The following is a 16,597-nucleotide window of genomic DNA, read 5'->3' as shown; positions in this document are numbered from 1 at the left end:
AGTGCTTCTTACAAGATTACATTTTTCATTGTGGACTAGATCACTACAAATATTTAAGTAAGAATTTATAAGAAAGATATCCTTTGGAATGAGTTTGGGAAGATAAATATGTCATGCAAAAAAACTAAGAGGAGTACCCTAAGACATAAAATATGTATGTTATAAAGTTATAAAGAATAGTGATACAATGAGCACCTATATACCTAATATCAAAAATAAAATATTACCCTCACTGTTAGAGAGCCCCATGTTCACCATCCTTCCTCTCTATGTCCCAAAGGTAATTTTCTTAAATATTTTGCTTCTTATTACTATGATTTTCTTTATATTTTTACCACATAAGTATCACTAAATTAAATCTCTCTAAATAATATGTATTTTTCAATTTTATAAAGTGGAACCATGTTGTAATTGAGCTATTTTTATTTCTGCACAAAATTATCTTCTTTAAGGTTTGTCAACATTATCACTTGTAATTACAATTCATTTATTGTCTGCTAAATAATCTCCTATTATAAGAAGATATCATAATTTACTTATTCAGTCTTATGCTGATTGGCATTATGAGTTGTTTCGAGTTTTCTGCTATTTAAAACAATGCTGCTATGAACACTTTTGTGCATGCTTCTTGGTGTATATAGGCAAGAGCTCCTCTAGGGAAGGAGTCTCTGGGTCACAGATTATGCCACATAGGCAGTTTTATTAGAAAATGACAAATGATCTTATTTATTTTCTTATAGCTCATAAAATTTTCTAAAGTGGTTACATCAACTTATACATTCACTAATACAGTTTATATGTTCTATTTGTTTCAAAACTTTGCCAATAATTAATAACAACAAATTTAAAAATTTTTGTCAAACAATGAATTGTAAAAGCCTATCTTGCTATTTTTAGGTGAGCAATACCTGTAATCCCAACAATTCTGAAGGCTGAGGTGAAGGATCACAAGATTCTAGGCCAGCCTCACTAACTTGGTGAGATCCTCTGCACCTTGATGGGATGCAGTCTCAAAAAATAAAAAGGGCTGGAGATGTAGCTCGGTGGTAGAGTGCCCCTGAATTCAGTTTCCAGGACAAAATAAAAGGTATTTCTTCACTTACTGATATAGATCATTACAGATGATTTTCATACACTTTTTAACCAAGTGGGTTTCTTTAATCTTCTGCCCATTTTAAAATTAGGTTTTTCTTCCTTTTTTTTTTTTAATTGATTTGTAGGAGTTCTTGTAACCTCAGTACAAACCTTTGGACAGTTATATGTTTTACAAACATCTCTCATTCTGGTTTGTATTTTTTATCTATGGTATATTTTTTCATGAACACCATGAAGTCAAATGTATTAAGTGTTTCTTTTAAGAATAGCACCATTTGTGATGTGTTTAAAAAATCCTTCCCTCCCTCAGAGTCATAACGTTATTTCTTGTACTGTGTTTTGAACAGTTTAGGCTTTCAGATTAGCTTTTTTGGCTCTTCATATTAAGTTTTCAATCCATGTGGAATTGATTTTTGTATATGCTGTGAGATATATGTACAATCGTTGTATCAATGATATATTATGTGTATGCACTCATCCAAACTTCTCATCACTGTTTAATGAATTGCTCTATCACTTTACCACTAGTCTAAGATGCCAAGCCTCTTAAACCACATTTCCACATATGAATCTATCAGTTTTGGGGCTCTCTATACTGTTCTATTGGTCAATTTAATTATGACTGTACAAATTCCACACTGTCTTAATTACTATAATCTTAAGCAAAATTTTTAATAGCTGAAAAGGCAAATTCTTATGTTTAGTTGTTTTTCTTCAGCAGCATGTTGGTAATTATAAGGCTTTTGCTCATCTACTTGGGATTCTGATAGGAACTGCACTTTCTCTTTAGATTATTTTGAGGAGAACTGATATCTTTATTATAGAAGACTTTCAATCCATAGACATGGTAAATTTTATTTACTTAGGCCCTCTTTCATTCATAATTTTTAAACTAATTATACCCTATAATTCTTTCTTTCTGATATGTGTATAATGTTTAACATACATTATTTTGTTTATTTTATCTGGGTCCCACAGATACTTTTGAACTCTCCATATTTCATTAAATTTTCTCTTTGAAAAAGGATTTTTGCATCAGCAATAGAGAACAGGATGTGAATGTTACAGAATACCTAATAAGGAAACCAGAGTATTTGCTTCTCCTAATTTGGGTCTTCAAAGTTTCTCTCTTTAAGATGTTTTGAAGCTCACTATAAACTTTTTCTTTTGTGCTCTACACTTACAAAGTGCTTAATAACTAACTCATTTATCATTTGGATTATCCATCATTAATTGCCCTCTGCCTTACCTAAAAACTGACTGAAAAGGGTTGATGTGACTATAGATATTAAGTAATATATAACTCAGTGCTTTAAAGATAACATTCCATTTTCACAGAGCTTGCTTATATTACAAAACTAATAAAATGATATTTTTCAAGATAAACAAAAAATAAATAGAGAATCTTAATATTTATGTCAAGTAATGAGTACAAGCTTCTGAAAGAAATGGTATGAATATTGGGTCTTCATCCTATTAGCTGTAGCAGTTTCAAGAATTTAATACGTTGGTAATTATTAATCTCCTGTGGGGTGGTGGGAAGTATCCTCAAATAAGAGGAATAATCTGGAAGGACTAAAAATTACCTGTAAAGTACAATTCATCATCCTTATTATATAGTCAAACTGTTGATGGTCCAATATTGCCCGGTTTTGCTGTACATGCAAGCCCAGTTCATCAGTGAGACACTGTCTTGCTGCTTTTCCTTTAAGGGCTCTCAGCGCGGCAGGAAGGGTCTAAGGACAAGAGGGATACAAGTGACCAAAAAGTACCACAGGGAAAAAACAAAATGAAAAAACCAAAATCTTTCACACACTAACACTGAAAATTCAAATGCATCCTATCAACTATTTAACAAAGTTATTAGTAAAATGAAATTCCTAGGGAAGAAGTGATTTACTAGAAAGATGATTAATAAATAGATAGGTTTATAGTTCTATTTATTTGTAAGCCAGCATGAAAAATAAGCAGAATGAGCTTATGTGGTAAATTGAAAAAACATTAATTTTTTCCCTGAGACTTAACAAGATGTTAGTTACCAAACTGACGATTGCTTCAGAACACAACACAAAGCTACATACAGATAGATACTTTCTATAACTGGCCAAGTATCCATAGTAAGAATAGAAGGAAAAATTATGATGACAGATTTTTAAAAAACCCACAGGCGGGGCGCAGTGGTGTACCCCCGTAATCCCAGGGGCTTGGGAGGCTGAGACAGGAGAATTGCAATTTCAAAGCCAGCCTGAGCAACTTTGAGGCACTAAGCAACTCAGTGAGACCCTATCTCTAAAGAAACTACAAAAAATAGGGCTGGGGGTGTGGCTCAGTTGTCGAGTGCCCCTGAGTTCAATCCCTGGTACCAAAACCAACCAACCAAACATACAAAAACCCCACAAACAATTTCATACTTCTAAATTGGTCAGCTATTTTATCACTACTCAATATTAGTGGATGACTAGATAGTTTTACAATCTCTTCTCCTCATTTCAATATGAAAATAAGTAAAAAAAAAAACTCAGAAAAACTTCAACAGATATCTCTAGGTTTATGCATTAAAACTCTTTGACTTCTTCACAAGAAACTCAAGAATGCCTCTTCCAGTTTTCCATGTAAGGCAAAGTCATAACAAGCTTATTTGATTTGGGAAACCTAAAGAACAGAACAAAGGAGCAAATAAAAAGGAAAGGGAAAAAGTCCAAGTATAAGAGGGTATAATAATGTTATAGGCAGGTATAAGAAACAGTAGGTGAAAGCTGAAAGTAGAGAAGTGAAATCTGCAACATTTCAACCATAAGAAGAAATGGAAACAAAGTCCTCAAACATAAAAGGGCTGAGTAGTCATTTAAAGTTTAGTACAGGCTTCTTTAATCCATTATAAAATCTAGCTACATTCTACAATAAATAAAATTATATTTAAAATATAGAATAATGTTTTCAGGACAATGTTTTAAAATATCAGGGAAAAATTATCATCAATATTTTTCTTATAGCCATATAATTAGCATTAGACTACAGTTTAAAATCTTAATCACTACTCATTTAAAGGGATTATAATAATGAAAGGACATTTTAGTAGGAAAAGGGATAGAATCAGAGGAAAGACCAGTTACTTTAACATGTAAATCTAAACAGGAGATGATAAATATTTACTTGGGAAAATGGCATTTTATTACCTTCTCAGTCTCCAAAGTTTTATTTTCAAATATGAATGAGATACAGTTTCTAACAACTTCCAGTCTCTGTGCACTGTTGAAAACTGTTGTCACCTTATCCAGTATTGAAACTAGTAAAGAAATATAAAGAAAATACAACTGAATTAAACTTCTTTGGCAATTACAAAAGCAAGGGGAATATTACTTCTAGACTGTTAACATGCTGGGCATGGTGGTGCATGCCTGTGGTACATCCTGAATCCCAAAGATTCAGGAGGCTGAGGCAGAAAGTTTCAAGTTCAAGGATAGCCTTAGCAACTTCATGAGATCCTATTTCAAAATTTAAAAAAGCTGAAAAGAAGCTGGGGATGTGGCTTAAGTACCTCTGGGTTCAATCCCTGGTATGGGGAAAAAAAAAAAGACTTATAAACAACATTCAGAATTTTTTTTCTCTTGTTATATGGAACTGAAGGTATTCCAATTCATTATTTGATTACATTTTCACGTTTTGAAATGTTAGACTAATGGATAATTCCACAGGATAGATTTTTCACGTTACACTTAACTCTTAAGCAAATTATACTGTAAAGGTAAACAACTATTTTAAATTTCAATCGTAAACTAACTGTTCTGATATGGAATATTTGGGGTACGGGACAACAACAAAAATAGGTAATGTACAAGAGGAATACCAACAGAAAAAGCAGTCTTAAAATATTACCAAGGAAAAAGTATATACCAAAAAAATTAGATACTACAAATTTGTGCATATGGGACTTGAAGGGAAGAAGTAGTATTAAAAAAAAAAAGTAAAGAAATGATTATGGCCAATGTATGGCTATTCTGGCTCAGGAAAGTCATTTTTCCCCCCAGTACTGGGGATTGAACTCAGGATTCCCACATGTTAGACACATGTTCTACCACTAAGCTATGCTGCCAGCCCTTTTTATTATTTTATTTTGAGACTAGGTCTTATTAAGTTGCCTGGCTGGTCTTGAACCTGCAATCCCCTTGCCTCAGCCTCCCAAGTAGCTGGGATTACAGGCATATACTCCATGTCTGGCAGAAAGTCACTTCTAATTTCTGCAAATTTTCTTTTAACACAGAATTGAAAAATTCTAATCTTTAAAGTTATCCAAATATATTTAGTTTATTAAAAGAATATTAGAAAGATATAAATGAAAGCAGTATTTGTAAAAAAAATACTGTAATAAAATAAAAAGGATATTTTTCCAGGCGTGATGGCACACACTTGTAATCCCAGCAGCTCGAGAGGCTAAGGATGATCTTGAGTTCAAAGCCAGCCTCAGCAACTTAGTGAGGCCCTAAGCAACTCAGTGAGACCTTGTCTCTAAATAAAACACAAAGAAGGGCTGGGGATGTGGTTAAGAGACCCTGGGTTCAAAACTTGGTACAAAAAAAAAAAAAGGATATTTTCACAAAGAACTATACCATATTTTTGTGCAAATGAAGTATTAATGAAGACAAAAAGTCAAATAAATGAAGCCAAAAAGAAAGACTTGTATATATGGCTATTTTTTAGAATCTAAAGGCACAATCTGTTCACCTACCACATATCTAAAGACTACCATAGAATATTATACAGTTATGAAAAATCAATGATGAACTGATACAAGCTAAAACAAAGATAAACCTTGAAAATATTATGCAAACGAAGGAAGTTAGTCACAAAAGATCAAATAGCATATTCTATTTATAAAATTCTATTTATAAAAATGGCCAGAAGAGGCAAATTTATGAAGACAGAAGACAGATTATTTGCCTAAATCTGGAAAGGAGGTGATTTGGTGAGTAAATGGGAAATTACTAGTAGGTACAAGATATTCTATTTGGCTCATAAAAATGTTCTCAAACTAATGGTAATGGTTGAACAATTCTGTGAATATACTAAAAAAACCACTGAATTGCAGACTTTAAATGGGAGAATTTATGATATGTGAATTGTATCTCAAAAAAAGCTATTTCATAAAAAGAAAAGATTTTACAGTGGTAGCATAGTTTAATGATTATCCTTTGTGAGAGCAGTGAATAGAAGAGAGTTTCTCAGTGTTGATAATGTTCTGATTCTACTTATGTGACTTTGTTCACTTTGTGAAAATTCATCAAATAATATACTTTTCTATTTTCGTGTCTTGTATCTTGATAAAAAATTTACTTTTAAAACAGACAAATACATACCAACAGGTGGACCTGCTGGCACAACACATTTCTTCTCCATTCGTGTAGCAGGAGGTGCATTCTGGTTCTTAGCAAGATTTTCCTGTATTAATTCCTGAACCTGAGCTTCATTAATTTTGGGGAAAGGAAGAATATGAACTCGCAAATGAGATCCTTCGGTTGGGCGTGGAACTTTCTGAAATGCCATATGAGGATTTGGATTCTCCTGCAACATCAAAATAGTAAATTATTTAATAGTTAAAATAACAATGGCAGATAGTCAGAAAGGGCAGAGGAGCACAGAGGGACACATACTGAAATCAGACAGATCAGTGATTATACTATATACATTCATATATATATATATGCCCAAAACACAGAGTATCAGAACCAAACTTCTTCCATGATCTATTGGCAGCATCTGAGACACCTGGTCACTTGTCTTCGTCTTCCACAAACATTTTCTTTACTTGATTTCTGGGTCTTTTTGCTACTTCTTTGTCTATGACCTTAATCTATTAACAATGTGAATACCTCAGGGTTCAGTCCCTGACTCTCTTTTCTATTAAAACTTACCTCTTTGGTGATCACTTGCGATCTCCTATCTGTTAATCATAAAACACCCTATAAGTTACAAATTCTTACTTCCAATCAAGCTCTCTCCTGAACTATATACCAATCTAATGAATTATCCAGATGAAGTAGCCCTTGGATTTAAAATAAAATCTTCACTGTATGTCTAAAATGGTGCTCTTAATCTTTACCTATCTCTAAATTTGCATTCTTTAGTATTCCCCAGTTCAGTAAGTGTTATGTTTATTTTTTTCTAATCACTCATGTGAATAGCTTTGTGTCATCTTTAATGCCTTTCTCTAATATCCAGTTATCCATTCCACTGCAAACTTGCGGACTTTACTTTTCAAATATGTTTATAATCTTTCCATCTTTCATTGATACCTTGTTTCATTCCAATACCTCTCCTACTATAACAATATAATCGTCTCCTACCTGGTCTCATTGCTTCCACCCTTATTCCCTCCATCAACTCTGTAGACAGAGTGATCCAGTTAAAAAGTATGTCGATTTGTCACATAACTCCTCTTTTCATTCAAATGGTTCTACATCTCAATCAGAGTAAAACTCAAAAGTTCTTATTTACAGGGTCCTATAGGATCTGGCCTTTCTACACAATTTTTTGCCTTCATTCATTCTGCTCCAAATGCACAGACCTTCTTGTTCCTGCCTCAAGGCCTTTGCACTTAATTGTTCCTTCTGTTTGGAGTGCATTTCTTTGTTCAAATGTCATCTTTTCTTGCCATCCTTTTAAAAATTATACTCTCCCCCAAATACATTGCTTATTCCTTATTATATTTTTCTCTTTAGTGCTTATCACTAAGAATTTTATTTAACTTATTTATTCTTCTCTCACTAAAATGCAGCTCCATGAGGGCAGGTATTTCATTCAATTAAAACAATATATATTCTTTTGTCTTCTGCTGTACACTGGTTACATCAAGAAACTGTCTGCATGCAGGAGGTATTCTAAATGATTTCTTACTGAATTCTGATGAGTGGTACAAAAGATGAAACACACATCAAAATTGCAATAATTTAATTAAATGTGTCAGCTAATTAATTTTTATTATTGTTATTGTTTTTGGTGCTGGGCCTCAGGCATACATCCACTGAGCTATATCCCCAAACCCTATCAGCTAATATTTTAAAAGATTTAAGACTGGCATGAACTTTTATTTGGCACCTAGTTAAGTGGAATTATATTTCAAATACTATAGACAGAATGGAATTCAGCCTTTCTATAAAGTTCTCTAGAGAAGGTTGCTTTACAACCCTTCTTAAGCCAATTAGCTAAGCATTAGTTATCTTTTAAAACCAGAAAGTGCCTATTCCCACTGAATCTGTAATCATGTTGTAGATTAAACTCAATATATTACCCATACATCCTCCTGACAGTTAAAAATGGCCAACTGTCATCCTTTATTAGAACTGCTCACCACAATTCTTTTTGGCTGGGCTAGGGCAGATGATACAGTAAGCAAATATTCAGCAATATAATGAAAATAAGATTGCCTTAAGTGTAAAAGGTCTGGATTCTAGTTTTTGCTTTACTCATTATATGATGCTGGACAAATAACTTTGCCTAAGATATGTACTTAGGTTATCTTACAAGATTCCTGATAAGATAAAATCAGATACAAAATTTGTTCATACCAAAGTAGCCCTCATGAATGCTTTTTACTAACACTCTACATCATTTGCAAAGACAGGGAAAAATAAATAAGTAAATTCTTACTCCAGTGGTTATTTTTTCTAAAGCATATGTTGAAAAATCTTCAAACACCACTGGTTTGTAACTGAAATTGTTCTATCCAAAAAATGGTACATTTGTTCTCTGTTCATTAGACATAATTACTACCCATATATTATCAAAAACTGTAATTAATAATTTCCTAAAACATATTGGGCAGATTTTTCTCTAGGCTGGAAAGGTAATTCATGTTGACCTTGAGGCACGAATCATTTAAAGTATATTCTCTACTACTTCTATCTAATTTATACCTATTTTTATAATAAAAATAATCAAAATTCAAATGTTTACCATAAAAACAATATTCACTATAAGTTTTAAAACATGAAAACATAAAAGTAGAAATCTCCTTAATTATGCCAATATCTTTTATACTTATATTTTATCTGTCTACCTTATATCTTGTTCCAAGAATGACTTAGGGTGATTCAGAAAGTTAAGATTGCATATAACACTTGTAGGCAAAATTCCTAAAGAGTTTGCTATGCAATATGACAAATTAGTCCTGAACTTAATAGGGAAGAACAAAGATGCAAAATTAGTCAAGGAAATTCTGAATAAAAGTAAGAGGAGAGTCAAGCTTTCCATATATCAAAATTTATATAAAACTTATATAAAAAGAATTAACAAAGTACAACAATTAACATTAGTGAAGGGCTAAATGAACAAACAGAATAACCAAAGAGCTCAGAAATAAGATTAGACGTGAAAATGTGATAGAAACAGATGTCATTACAATTCAGGGAGAAAGGTAGTCCACTTCTAGTTCATGTCTCTGATTTCAGAATGCCTTGGTTCAAATCCCAGCTTGGCTGCTTTCTATTATTATGAGCTGGTACAGTGTCAATTCACTTACCCCATTGTGTTTTAGCTTCCTCACATGTACTGAACATAATACTGTGGTAGCTACTTCATAAGGTTCTTGTGAGGATTGTTGCAAGTTGTTACAGGAAAGCTCTTCCAACACAGATACAGTGTCTCTCTTTCCCCTTCCCAGAATAAAACTAAAAGCTGTTTTCCAAAAATCTAGATTGAATTTATTTGAAAAATACTTACTCATTGCATATTCTTTGGCATGGCATCATACTTCTGAAATTAAAAGCATTCCTTCCTACCAAGAGTCTCATCACATCATCAGCTACTTATATTTTAATAATAACGACAACAGTAATATTAGTAGTAGTACCCAGTAAGAGTTTAAATATATATCACCTTTGATGGTACTATGTTATTAACAGCCTTTCCATATGCAATCAGAAATACTACAAAACAAATTCATACACAATCAGAATAACAAGCCAATTAAAAGTGTTAAAGTTCAAAGTTGAGGCAACTTGTAGTTGTATAAAAATTCTACACTAAAATACAGACCATAGGTTAAATCTGCTAAATTATGGTAATTCCAATTGTTTTTAGAAGATTCAAAAAAGACTCACATGCCCTCAAATCTCATGTTTGGTTTTCTGGCTGTGTCTGTGCACTGCTGCCCTCTAATGGTCTGCATGATAAATGTAAAGGATTGCATTTGCCAACTTAAAACTAACTTGGTCCCCAAAAAACTACTTCTTCTTTTTCTTTTTCTTTTCTTTTTTAATATTTTTAGTTGTAGATGGGCACAATACCTTTATGTGTTTATTTTTTATGTGGTGCTGAGGATCAAATCCTGTGCCTCACATATGTGAGGCAAGTGCTCTACCACTGAGCTACAAACCCCAGTTCCCCCCAAAGACTTCTTGAGAAGATGTCAATGAGAGGGAAATCAGGTTATTGTTCATGTGGTGGTTTCTGAGGATTGAATCCAGGGAAGTTGCACTACTGAGTCACATTCCCAAACCCTTTTCTTTTATTTATTTATTTATTTATTTATTTTTGAGACAGGATCTTGCTAAATTGCCAAGCCTGGATTTGAACTTCTAACCCCCTACCTCAGGGTTGTAAATCACTGAGATTATAGGTGAAAATGAACTATCATTAAGACAGAATTTTGGATAATGATTTTCAAGAATGGTCTCTGTAATCCAGATTAAGAGTACAGTACAGGGACTGGAATTGTAGCTCAGCACTCACACACCTAGCATGTGTGAGGCACTGGGTTCAAATCCTCAGCACCACATAAAAATAAATAAATAAAATAAAGGTATCATATCCATCTACAATTAAAAATACAAATTAAAAAAAGAGTAAAGTACAGTGATGGGAAATTCAATGATTTTTCATTTTTCTTGAAAAAATGATATTCATCATCTTGTCTAGAAACAGATTTTTCTCTTTTTTCTTTCCCTTTAGCAGACTAGCTGTGAATGTGTAGGGCTGAGAATATGCTCCAAATAAAAGCCAAACAAAGCCAAATAAAGCAAAAACCCCTAGCCCCCCAGAAATTTCAAAGTAGGCAACAGTCAAATGGAGAAAAAAAAAATCTTTCTTCACATTGGTCTTAGCAGTGAATGACAAATTAGTGTGAGCTTGTTAGAGGTTACCAAATTTCCCAGATTAATTCAGATGTTTTAAATGACTTAGCATGTACAATTACACCTAGAGCTATGTGGGTTAGTAAATTTTACACATCCTTTCAAAGAGTTGAAGATAATACTAACACTGGAGTAAATCATTAAAACACTGTCAAAATGTAACTGGACTCTTTCCAGTTGCCTGGCAGTGTATACAATGTAATGAAACATCAACAAATTTGCTACCTCATAGGCCTTTCAATGATCACCCAGCTGAATTAATGTCTTATCCTTAAATGCAAATAAATTTGTATTTAGTATATCTAGTGTGTTGACTGTCCTAAAGAAGCATTTGTTTCTTAACCTCTGCACTACTGACGTTTGACCTTGATAATTCTAAGATTGGAGTGGGGTTGGAGTGTTTTGTGCATTGTAAATGTTGAGAAGCATCTCTGGCCTATACCCGCTAGCTAACAGTAGCACATCCCCTCCAGCTACAACAATCAAAAATGTCTCCAGACATTGTCACATTTCATGAGGTGGGGCAGAGGAGGTTTGCCCGGTCCTGAGAGTCATACTCTCACTCAAGACTCCAGATGGAGATTCTCTATTCTAGGACAAGTAATTCTGTCACAAGCACCAAGGGAGCATACAATGATGAGCTAAGAGACCTATATTCTCCTTTGCCTGCTGAAATGCAAATTTAAAGCACCATGAAATACTACCACACACCTATTAGAATGATTAAAACAAAAACAAACAACAACAAAAACTGATAATACCAAGTGCTGGTGAAGATGTAGAGCAAACTGGAATCCTCATATATTGCTGTGAGAATGCAAAATAATAAAGATACTTGAAAAAAGAGTTTGACAGTTTCTTATAAAGTTAAATGTCATATCCATATACTCCAGCATCCCACTCATAAATATTTATCAAAGACAAATAAAAACTTACATTCACACAAAAACCTACATGTTTATGGTAGTTTTATTGATAAAATAAAACTTTGTTATATCCATATAATAAAATACTACTCAGGAATAGAAAGTAATTAACCATAAATACATGCAGTAACATGGATGAATGTGAAATAAATTATATTAAATGAATAAAGCCAACTATAAAAAAAAACCACCCTACATAATGATATTATGGAAAAGGCAAAACTACAGAGACAGAACAGACAAATGGTTGCCAGCAAGGATATTACCTTTCTGGGGTGACAGAAATGTTCTATGTACTCATTATGGTGCTAGTGGTTGCATGACAACATGCATCTGTGAAAACCTATAAAAATGTACTGAAGAAAGTTAATTTTACTATGGATAAATTAAATCACAAGAAACTTGACACAAATGAACAAACTAGATGGGATGGATAGGTCTAAAGTTTGGTTTAGGGTACTTATTTCATTATCATAATCAAGTAAGTTGTTTATGTCTATGTCTTGACTTTCTAAACTATAGGTACTTACAATATTTTACTTCCTTTAATGAAAAAAAATCCCTTTATTCATGCTTGGAAAAAAGTACAAATATGATTTTGGGGTTTTTTTTGGTGGTGTTAGGATGCCATTTTGATTTTAACACCTATTTGATTCAATGCCAGGCAATGAAATATATATAAACCTCAATTAGAAATATCATGTTTATATGAAAATGTCTTCCAATTTTCTTTTAACATTTAACAAAACTTTCAGACAAATTACATACTTTAGCAAATATTTATGTAATATTGCAGATGCAAAGCCATTTAGAAAGACTGTACTAGATTAAAAGTATGTCCAACTGAGGCTGGGGTGTAGCTTTGTGGCAGAGCGCTTGCCTAGCATGCGTGGGGCACTGGGCTTGATCCTCAGCACCACATAAAAATAAACAAATAAAATAAAGGCATATTGTCCATCTACAACTACAAAACAAACAAAACAAAACAAATATGTCCCACTGATTGCTTAATGTACTGGAAGGAAAATTTATACAATTCTTATCTTGGCCTTTTAATGCTCTCATTTTGTATACCATCAGTAGTCCTTTATAAGTGTATGTAAGGAGCATACGTATGAGGCAGATAAGTAGCTAAATGTGTGCTCATGTAAACATGGGAGATTCTGAAAGCCAAAGTGGGCAGTACTCAGCGTAATTAATAGGAACAGAAAAAATATATAAATGTGTTGCCAAAAATCTTCATTGTATAAATTCTGACACTACTTATATAACTTGTCTCTAATGGATTTAGTTCTTTCCTTCTCCTTTATTCCACCTTTCCACTGCACCAAAGTTCGCAAATTTTTTTTTTTAATAATAATTCAGGAAGCTTCTGAAAGATAGAAGAGCAGCTGCTCCAGTTATAATTTGGATACTCACATTGGCAAAACGTCAGTGGTGAGAAGAAACTAGAAAATTTAGATTTTTTGAGGTTCTTTAAAGGGAGGTGAAGGAGAAAAGCTAGATACACATACCAGACTTCAGTACAATAAAGTATTTACAAACATTTAAATGGATCACCAGGTCTCAATTTTAACCTGATAATAGGAAATAGCCAAATTATATGGTTGGTTCTTGCTTACCAAAAGGAAATTTTAGAAATGTGATTTTAAAAAACTTGACTAGTTAGAAATAGAACCATATGGATATCTTGAACTGGCATCAACCCAAAAAAGCAACTTTATCACTACTATAATTTGAATCTTGAATGTTCCCCAAAGGTCCATGTATTTAAGTCTCAGTCACTAGCCTGTGCTGTTATTGGGAGCTGGTGGGACCTTTAGGGTGTGGGGCTTGATGGAAGAATTAGGTCATTAGAGGTGTGCCTTTGAAGGGGATACTGTGATCCTTGTATGAGTATGTGCGCGCGCTCTCTCTCTTGCGCGTGCTCGCTCTCTTGCGCTCGCTCTCTCTCTCTTTCTCATATGTATATGTATTCTTTTCTGAAAGGTATTAGGAAAATCATGCACCTAGAGAATTCCTGGCACTAGTAGGTTCTTACTAAGTACATATTGAATAAATGGAACTAATTACATTAAATGAAATATACTGGGGACAAAGTCCCAGGAATCATGAAATATAAAACATAGTTGAAGGGCTCTTACCTAACCAGACAGTCTTTTATACAGTAGCAGAATAAATAACTCATTATCATTTCTTTAGAAGTGTCATTTTTAAAGAAATGTGTAGTATTTTTATTCGCCTTTAATAATGTATAACTACTGGGATTTTTTTTTTTCTTTTTGGTACCAAGGATTGAGCTGCATCACCAACCCTATTTTGTATTTTATTTAGAGACAGGACCTCACCGAGTTGCTTAATGCCTCGTCATTGCAGGCTGGCTCTGAACATAAGGTCCTCCTGTCTCAGCCTCCCAAGCTGCAGGGATTATAGGTATGCAACACTTCGCCTGGCTGCATATTCATTTTATTGCAATTTTCAGTTATGTACTGGTTTAATGTAAATATATGTATCATAAAATTTCAGTACTAGAATGAAAAGAAAAAAAAAAAAAACCTGTCTTTACAATAAAGCAGGCTGGCACATGCCTTTGTATGCATTGAGCACTCATGTAATGGAGACAAACCTACACCAAAACCCAAACTCTATTCACTAACTGGCTATAACACTTTGAAATTCTGGAATAGTTGTAAAAGACCTAAAAATAAAAATCTAGTTAATCAGGGATCAGTACGATTTGACTTAACTAATTCCCATTTGACATTTGTTCTTCTCTGAAATCCAACAATAAATCATTCTTACCTGGGACAAGGAAAAAAAAAACTAATTAATTTTCAGTTTTCTCATATATTCAATACCAGCCCTATTTATCTCAGAGGGTCATTTCTAAGGTCAAGGGAGAATGTATGTCAAAATACGTTGTGACATGTATTGGAAAGATCATTATTTTCTCAAATTTAAGGTAAGTCAAGCTGACAGATTAAAGATAAGAATTAGATGAAAATTCTTTTTTTTTAAATAAATCTTTTTTATTTTTTTTAGAGAGAGAGAGGGAGAAAGAATTTCCATATTTATTTTTCAGTTTTTGGCGTACACAACATCTTTGTTTGTATGTGATGCTGAGGATCGAACCCGGGCCGCACGCATGCCAGGCGAGCGCGCTACCGCTTGAGCCACATCCCCAGCCCCAGATGAAAATTCTTGAATTTAAAATCTGGATTCCGTATGAAATATGATATGTCAAGAGCTTTGTAATGTTTTGAACAACCAATAAAAAAAAAAATCTGGATTCCAACCCTTAGTAGCCTAGGACCAAATACTGAAGTAAAATGGGGATAATGACACCTACTTTATAGTGTTGTAAGCATTAGAGAGGATGTATTTAAAGTGCTTAATTCCATACCTGGTACACTACACTAACCACTCAATATTTATTATTATAATGGAAAACCAGAAATTTCTCTTGACATTTGGCTACATATTAGTTCTACACATCCATCATAAATAACAAAGACTACCACAGAACACAAGTTTTCCTCTTAAAAGAATTCTTTTAATTTTTTTTAAGTTTCAGTTTCTAAGGAAGAAATACATTTATTATATTGGACATAGTTATAAACAACTAAAAATGTGTTCAGTTAATAAATGCATGAAACAGATTCTGGCATATAAAGTGTCAGGAAAACCATTTAGTTATGCTTTTGCTAAACCAATATGTTATGATGTAACATTTAGGAATATGAAATATTGCTTCTTAGTAAAACAACTTATAATCTACAAAAAACAGTCAAAGTATCGCTGTGTTAAGTAATTTAACATGGAAATTAATCTTTTGACAGGCACAAGAATGCTATGCCTAATGATTTCTGCATTTTTAGTGATATTAACATTCCTTTTATATGCTAGGCAAAGCATATATATTGCCAAATTTATAGTGAATCACTAGCAACTGATAAAACAGGACTTAAAATAAAATTTTCAAATATTAAGCAAGATTTAGATGAGGAAAACTCATAAAAGGATTTGTTTGCTCATATATAGAACCTTTGAGCTTTGCTTTTATTATCTGTTTTTTAAAGTACTCTTTCCCTCAAAGAAAGGTCAGATTTTGAATGTAAAACTTGAAATTTAGAAAGAATTGAATGGGACTGGGGATATAGTTTAGGAGTAGAATGGGTTTGTAGTATGTGAAAATCCCCCTGGGTTCAATTCTCATTACAGGAAAAGGAAAAGGGGAAGGAAAAGGAAAAGAAAAGGGGAAAGGAAAGGAAGACAATTGAATAATATGGCATGAAATTTTAATATTCCTGCTTTTATCCAGTTGCTTCTCAGATTTCAAATTAATATGTAAAAGTAGTGACTGATGACTCAATGCCCAAACAACTGAATTAAACAACACTTACTGGGGCCTGGATATTGATCCCCAAGTCCTTCTTAACTATATTTCTT

General features: G+C 33.1%; 1 protein-coding gene across 2 annotated transcripts in view; it reads right to left on the bottom strand.

The window, feature by feature from the left end:
* The window catches only part of Sbf2 (SET binding factor 2), a 426,994-nt gene that overhangs the window by 169,311 nt on the left and 241,086 nt on the right, over positions 1-16,597 (bottom strand). For both annotated transcript variants that reach the window (XM_046438075.1, XM_046438076.1), the window contains exons 14-16: positions 6,450-6,654; positions 4,272-4,381; positions 2,682-2,831 (exon numbers count right to left, since the gene is read on the bottom strand). In XM_046438075.1, coding sequence (XP_046294031.1) covers positions 2,682-2,831; positions 4,272-4,381; positions 6,450-6,654 — 465 coding nt within the window. The remainder of the gene's footprint in view (positions 1-2,681; positions 2,832-4,271; positions 4,382-6,449; positions 6,655-16,597) is intronic.

Source organism: Marmota monax, unplaced genomic scaffold (genome assembly GCF_021218885.2).
Source record: "Marmota monax isolate L192 unplaced genomic scaffold, Marmota_monax_Labrador192_F-V1.1 WCK01_AAM20220418_F8-fsc00061, whole genome shotgun sequence".
Classification (NCBI taxonomy): domain Eukaryota; kingdom Metazoa; phylum Chordata; class Mammalia; order Rodentia; family Sciuridae; genus Marmota; species Marmota monax.
The sequence above is the reverse complement of the archived record's forward strand: the minus strand, read 5'-3'. Positions and strand labels throughout refer to the sequence as shown.